Source organism: Engraulis encrasicolus, chromosome 9 (assembly GCF_034702125.1).
Source record: "Engraulis encrasicolus isolate BLACKSEA-1 chromosome 9, IST_EnEncr_1.0, whole genome shotgun sequence".
Taxonomy (NCBI): domain Eukaryota; kingdom Metazoa; phylum Chordata; class Actinopteri; order Clupeiformes; family Engraulidae; genus Engraulis; species Engraulis encrasicolus.
The window spans coordinates 43,671,002-43,678,693 of NC_085865.1; the positions used below are offsets into that span (position 1 = coordinate 43,671,002).

The 7,692-nt window shown below is 49.8% G+C and overlaps 1 protein-coding gene across 1 annotated transcript in view; it reads right to left on the reverse strand.

Annotated features, from left to right (window-relative positions):
- Positions 1-3,186: 3,186 nt before the first annotated feature.
- The window catches only part of LOC134455290 (trichohyalin-like), a 201,079-nt gene continuing 196,573 nt past the window's right edge, over positions 3,187-7,692 (reverse strand). Inside the window, exons 32-33 of the mRNA XM_063206311.1 lie at positions 4,513-4,665; positions 3,187-4,173 (exon numbers count right to left, since the gene is read on the reverse strand). Coding sequence (XP_063062381.1) covers positions 3,436-4,173; positions 4,513-4,665 — 891 coding nt within the window. The 3' untranslated portion in view covers positions 3,187-3,435. The remainder of the gene's footprint in view (positions 4,174-4,512; positions 4,666-7,692) is intronic.

A 7,692-nucleotide genomic window follows, 5' to 3' on the forward strand; every position in this document is an offset into this window, starting at 1 on the left:
TGAGCTGCAAGTCTTTAAAAAAGGGCTGTGGTTTCATTTTTAATGACTATGCTATGGATGTGCGAAGAGCTCTCTCTCTCTTTGTGTGTGTGCGTGTGCGTGTTTGTGTGCGTGTGTGTGTGCGTGTGCGTGTTTGTGTGCGTGTGTGTGTGTGTGTGTGTGCATGCTCTATCCGTGTGGTGTGTGCAAGCATTCAAAAAGAAGTATTTTTAACAGTGACAGTGCAAATGACTAATAGCACTAACAAGGCCTGCGTTTTGCTCATTAAAATGTATAATCCTTGGCTCCCTTTTTGTCAGACAGAGAACAGCAGAGAGAGAGAGAGAGAGCGAGAGAGAGAGTCACCCGGCAAAATACTTAATGCTGTTGCTCTCCATATTGTGGATAAGAGGCAAATGACACGTTTTTTTTTTTCTTCTTCTTCTTCTTCGTCCGGTGCCTTCGCTTACAGTCCCTCATTAACACAGAGAAATGAGTTCCCCTCTTTCTTTCTCACTCTCTCTCTCTCTCACACACACACACACACACACACACACACACACACACACACACACACACACACACACACACACACACACACACACACACACGCACGCACACACACACACACACACGCTCACACACACACACAGCGAGCTAAGAGGCTGTGCACAAAAGACCAAAGCCTTGAAGCTCTCTGTTTAGCCAACACCAAGGCCTTCTGAAAGATCTCCTGCAGGGCGGGTGGGTGGCTAATGATCACTTTTGTGGGGCAATTTATGTTGAAGCACGAGTGCATGTGGTTCTATATTCCTCAGTGCATAATGTCCATATGTGACAATACAATATACCTGTATGAATCTTTCTTGTGTGTGTTCCTTGTGAATGTATGTTCTTTGTCAGAGGCTACACAAGTGCTTGTGATTCTATATTTGTCTGTGCATACACATATGTGAGGATATGGCTGTATGTCTGTCTGTGTGTGTGTTCATTGTGAATGCATGTTTTTGTCTGAAGCTGGGCAAGTGCGTACATTTCGCTGTGTGTTGTGCTGTATGTGAGGACATGTGTCTGTTCATTGTGAATGTACTGTATGAATAGTATACTATGGCTGAAGCTGTGCAAGTGTATTTCTTTATTTGTCAGTGCAATATGTAAGGATATACTTATATGTCTGTGTCTATGTATATGTGAATGGATTTCTAAAGCTGCATGCTTGGATATGTCTGCTGGCATACAGGTAGTTGTGTACAAGAGTGACTGTACATGTCTCTCTCTCTATCTCTCTGTGAGTGAAATACAACAGGAGATCTCTCAGAGATCAAATGGTGTGCGTGCGTGGCGGAGAAGCAATCAGTTGTTCTTCATGGTGCTGAGAAGCTCATTATGTGCACAGAGCGGCCATGTTTGATTATTTATGTCTTGCTTGATTTCTAAATAACATCTCTGCGGCGATGGGACTGATTTGTTTATTAATCCGCATTCTGACACAACACAAAGGGGAAGGCATGGAGGGGTGAAAATCAACTCTGAATACCAACTATACAATAGAAATGTTCACACATGTTAACACACTCAGACACACACACACACACACACACACACGCACGCACACACATGAATTGCAGACACGTGCAGACATGTACACTATGCGCACACGCACACACACAAAACACATAAAGCCTATGAAATTTCATTACAATCGGAATGACTTTTTTTTTTGGTCCAAACAGGTAAGAAAAAAGAACGATGGAAAAAAATGGCTGCTTTCTATTTTCAGGACTGGAGACTTGAAAAATGATTGCAGCACACTCAGTCATCACAGCACTAGACTACCATCACCGGCCTTCATTAGTGGTTGGGCCAAGCAGTGCTTTAAGTGAAGGCTGAGAAATGGTGACGCTTGTGTGTGTGTGTGTATGTGTGTGTGTGTGTGTACATGTCTGTATGTGTACATATACACTTGTGTGTATGCTTGTGTGGATGCGTCAGTGTGTGCTTGTGTATGTGTGAATGTGTCTGAAGGTAAATGAGGGTTTGTGGGTGTGTGTGTGCGTGCCTGAATGCACAAATGTGTGTGTGTGAGCCTGTGTGTGTGTACGCGCGCAGTGTGTACGTGCCGCTAGGTGAAATAACAATGTGTTATTGTTATTATTACGGTTCTCTGTGCTACCGCTGTGGAGGGCAGTGGACGGACTGGAGAGTGGCATGGTGAAGACATGGGTGCCACGCGCCATGCGCCACACACCACACGCCCGTCACACCTTACCGTGCCGTACGGCTCGCCACATGTACGTATTGTAGCGGCTGCCCGTGATTCATGACCTCCCTTATTTATGAAGGAGACTCAGCAGGCACAGATGAGAGCTCGTTTGCTGTATGAAATATGCAGCCTCGGGGCCTCTATGTCTACACACACGCACACGCACACACACACACACACACACACACACACACACACGCACACACACACACGCACACGCACGCGCATTCGCACATGCACACACACGCACATTCACAACTTCAGACCTGACCACTAACAACTGCTGAATTAAAAATTGCCTCCGTACATCAGTGTGTATGTGTGTGTGTGTGTATATATGTGTGTGTGTGTGTGTGTGTGTGTGTGTGTGTGTGTGTGTGTGTGTGTGTGTGTGTGTGTGTGTGTGTGTGTGTGTGTGTGTGTGTGTATGTGTATGTGAGCTCTCATTGTGGCAGAGTGAAGCATCACCATGCTCAGTAGTGCATCTATAATGGCGTGTGCGCACACACACACCCACACCCACTCACACACACAAAGATACACACGTATAAATTCACATAGTTTTTCACACAGTGACAGAGGTAATGACAAACTACAATGTGATCTAACAAATCAAACGACACTGGACTAAACTGCACACACACACGCACATATGATAACTGTCTTTCACCCTAGTGCAAATATCCACGGTACCACAGTAGTCAATCACTTCTGCAGTTCCTTCACACACTACAGTGCGTTGTATAAGCAGTGCCTGGTGTTGTCAGGCTTGTCGATGTAAACATGAGCTCTGTGTGCAGCCCCCACCTCCCTCTTCCCATGTCCTCTCCTCCCCTCGCACCTCCCTTTCCCAGCTCCTCTCCTCCTCTTGCACCTCCCTTTCCCAGCTCCTCTCCTCCTCTTGCACCTCCCTCCCCCCCACCTCCTCTCCTCCTCTCCCACCTCCCTCTCCCATCTCCTCTACTCCTCTCGAGCCCACAGGTGAGGCTAGAGGTCAGAGCAGAGGCCGCGGTGGATGTGGACGTGGAGGTGGCCGGATCTTATCGGGTCGACCGACTTCCGTGACCCCTAGGTGGGAGTGCAAGGTGAGGGAGGGAGCGAGGGAGGAGAGGGTGGGTGGAGAAAAGGTCACGGAGCGGTCAAGGTCATGACCTCTGCCGAGACAACCGGAGCCGCCGCCCCCTGGGAAGCGCTCAGATGTGCAGCAGGGTTGCGGCGCTGCTCGTCCGAGCCGGAGCTCTGGGTCTGGTCTCTGGAGCCGAAGCTGGAGCTGTGGCGGAGCGTCGGCTGTGGGTCGGCCTGGAACGCGGCTTGCTGTTCGCCGTCAGCAGAACCCAGGGATCCTCCAGCCTCTGGGCGGAGCGGGAGCGGCGGAGCAGCACTGCCCTCGGAGCTCCTGCCCCTCCTGGGTCCCTCTGCCCTGGCCCTGGGTCCTGCTCCCGGCCAGCAGCAGCGGCAGCAGCAACAGCAGCAGGAGGGAGGCGGTTGAGAATCAGGGGAGTGATGGAAGACAGACGTGCTCGCTCAGCAATGGAGGAGGAGGAGGTGGAGAAGGTGGAGGAAGGCTGCGGTTGCTGGACGAGGGAGCCGAGAGACAGCCAACGATGGAGGTGTGGACGAGTGGGGCTGGCTGGGGGAGGAGACTGCGACTGCTGCTGCTGCTGCTGGTTGGAGCTAGCTGAGAAAGACTGTGGTTTGTTGTGGTGGTGGTGGTGGGGATGTAGTGGTAGCTGCTGCTGGTGTTGCTGGTCAAGGCTGGCCAGAGGAGGCTGGTGGTGATGATGAGGGTGGAGTATATGCTGCTGGTGGTGCTGCTGTAGGTCTTGTGGAGTGGGGCTGGCTGGGGAAGGCTGCTGCTGCTGCTGCTGCTGCTGCTGCTGGGGTTGTGTTTCCAGCTGCTCTATCTGCTGGATGTGGTTGGCTGAAAAAGGCTGTGCAGTAAGGAAAAAAAATGTAGTGTTAATTCAACCCTAAGCGAGTACTCTGGTACCAAATACACTCTAGAAAATGCTAAATCGACTCACTAAGTGGTGAATTAACAGGTTTTTTTTTTTTACAGCGTTCAATTAAATTAAGTTCTTTATTCCAGACCCGAGGGGATCCATATCACAATAATAAAAAAAAACATCACAGCACAGTAAACACTAAACAGTAAAACAGACATTCAAGAAGAAAAGTGAAAAAAAAACACAAAAAAAGAAAAAAAAGACAGATATTACGTCGCTCTCATTCTCATTCATTGTTCACGTGAACAAACGTTGGGGTCTGACCTGTTGTTGCTGCTGGTCAGTGGTGGTATCGGTTCTGGTACCGGTGTTGGCGCCAGTTCCCTTCAGCAGCTGCAGCTCCAGCTGTTTGCAGCGCGCGCGCTCCCGCACCAGCTGGGTGTGCTGCTCGGCCCGCTCCGTACTCAGGCTGCACAGCTGCACACGACACAGCACAACACAAACACACAATTACAATGCACTCACACTCCATATGGTCCAAGACTGTATGTGTTTCGCTCTCTCTCTGTGTCTGTGTGTGTGACTGCATGCGTGTGTGGGTGTGTGAGTGTGTGCGCGTGCGTGCATGTCTTTCTGTCTATGTGGGCACGTGTGTGTCTTGCTTGGCTCGCTCCATGCTCAGGGTCCACAGCTGCAGAATAGGCAAACACACAATTACAATGCATTTACAGTCATTTTGATGTGTGTGTGTGTGTGTGTGTGTGTGTGTGTGTGTGTGTGTGTGTGTGTGTGTGTGTGTGTGTGTGTGTGTGTGTGTGTGTGTGTGTGTGTGTGTGTGTGTGTGTGTGTGTGTCTGTGTGTCTGTGTTCTACACAGCTGCAGAGTGGACAAACACACAATTACAATGCATTTACCCTCATTGAATGTAGTATGTGTGTGTGTTTGTGGTGTGTATGTTTATGTTACTTGGCTTGGAAAGGACAAACACACATTTACAACACATTTACACTGTGCGTGTGTGTGTGTGTGTGTGTGTGTGTGTGTGTGTGTGTGTGTGTGTGTGTGTGTGTGTGTGTGTGTGTGTGTGTGTGTGTGTGTGTGTGTACGCGCGAGCACGCGTGTCTGTGTGTACGCGCGCGCGCGTGTGTATGTGTGAGCGCATACGTGCGTGCATGCTTGCATGTGTGACAGAGACAGCCAGACAGACAGCCAGAGTTAGAGAGAGAGAGAGAGAGAGAGAGAGAGAGAGAGAGAGAGAGAGAGAGAGAGAGAGAGAGAGAGAGAGAGGGGGAGAGAGAGAGCAAGAGCCTTGGGCTCAGGGTACACAGCTGCAGGCAGGGTAAACACACAATTAGCCAGTAAGCGTCATTGCTATGCAGAGTGATGCATGGCTGAGTGCAGTGGGGATGGCAGCAGAGTTACTTTATTTATCCCAAAGGAAATTAAAAATACACGTCTTAGGTGCTTACATGTGTAAGAAGACCACACACAGCTGATGACAATGAGTAAAAGGATAAAAGGCAATGAAAAGATTTCAAGTGTGTAGATTTCTCTCTCTGCTGGAACATGAATAGGCATGGGTGTACTTTTTCCATTTTAACAGCTTCTGTAGGACACTGTGGGACTGTCACTTGATAACACACTAGGTTATATGTGTTTGACCTTAGTCTAGCTAAGTTGTGTGTGTGTGTGTGTGTGTGTGTGTGTGTGTGTGTGTGTGCGTGCATGCGTCGTGTGTGCGTGCGTGCGTCGTGTGTGCGTGCGTGTGTGTGTGTGCGTGCATGCATGTGTGTCCTTCTGTTTTCATGCACCTCTAGAATTGTGTGGAGTAGAATGTGTTGATGGTGAGACAGATGGAGGCAAAGAAAATGTGAGTGTTCCACAGAAAACTCCCCCTCCCCCCCATGATCAACCCCTGTACCTGTCCTCTGCCAGTGTGAAGAGGACACTGGCCACCATCAACCCACGCAAAGCAGCTGGCCCAGACAACATACCTGGCCGAGTGTTGAAGGATTGTGCAGAAGAGCTGAAGGATGTCTTCACAGACATCTTTAACATCTCTCTGGAGCAAGCAGTCATCCCATCACTTTTCAAAGCTGCTACCATCATACCCGTGCCGAAGAAATCATCACCATCATGCTTCAATGACTACCGTCCTGTAGCACTGACGCCCATAATCATGAAGTGCTTCGAACGGCTAGTCCTGTCACACATCAAAGCCACCCTACCCCTCACCCTGGACCCCTGCCAGTTCGCATACCGAGCCAAGCGATCCACGGAGGATGCAATTTGCTCTGCTGCCCTCCATCCAGTTCCTCACCTACTTGGACAATAAAGACTCATATGTGAGAATGCTGTTCATTGACTTCAGTTCAGCATTTAATACCATAATACCACAACAACTCATCAGAAAACTGGACAAACTAGGTTTCAGCACCTCCCTCTGCAACTGGCTGCTGGACTTCCTGATGCAGAGACCACAAGCAGTACGGGTAGGGAATAACACCTCAAGCACCCTGACCCTGAGCACGGGGGCTCCGCAAGGTTGTGTTCTCAGCCCCCTGCTGTTCACGCTGCTGACACATGACTGCACAACGACCCACAGCACTAACCATCTAGTGAAGTTTGCGGATGACACAACACTGGTGGGCCTCATCACTAAGGGCGATGAGACCCACTACAGAGAAGAAGTAGACCTGCTGGCCAGATGGTGCAAAGACAACAACCTCCTGCTGAATGTCAACAAGACCAAGGAGATTGTTGTCAACTTTCAGAGGGTCCAAAAACAACTGCCACCACTGACCATCGACGGTGATGCTGTGGAGAGAGTGAGCAGCACCAAGTTCCTTGGAGTGCACATCAGCGACGACGTCTCTTGGTCCACCAACACTACATCACTGGCGAAGAAGGCCCATCAGCGTCTCTACTTCTTGCGCAAACTAAAGAAGGCAAGTGCTACAACCCTCCATCATGACAACATTCTACAGAGGAACCATAGAGAGCGTCGTGGTCCAGCTGCATCACAGTGTGGGGAGGAAGCTGCACGGAGAAAAACAGGAAGACACTCCAGCGTGTTGTGAACACAGCGAAGAAGATCATTGGAGTACCACTCCCCTCCCTGCAGGACATTTACACCGCACGCCTCACCCGAAAAGCACTGATGATCATCAAAGACACAAGCCACCCTGCACACAAACTGTTCAANCTCCTCCCTCTGGAAAGAGGTAAAGGCGCCCTCCGTTTCCCGTACCACCAGGCTTGCAAGCAGCACGATGCATCAAGCAATCAAGATACTGAACACTCAACCCACTCTCCCTTCACTGTCAGCCTCTAGCCAGCCAGGCCACTGACAACGCTCCCCCCCCTCATCCCCACCACCATTATCTGCGACTGAACATTCCACCTGCACTACTACATCTGTGACTGAACTTTCAACCTGCACTAACTCAAAACATACACATGCACACACACACACACACACACACACACACACACACACACACA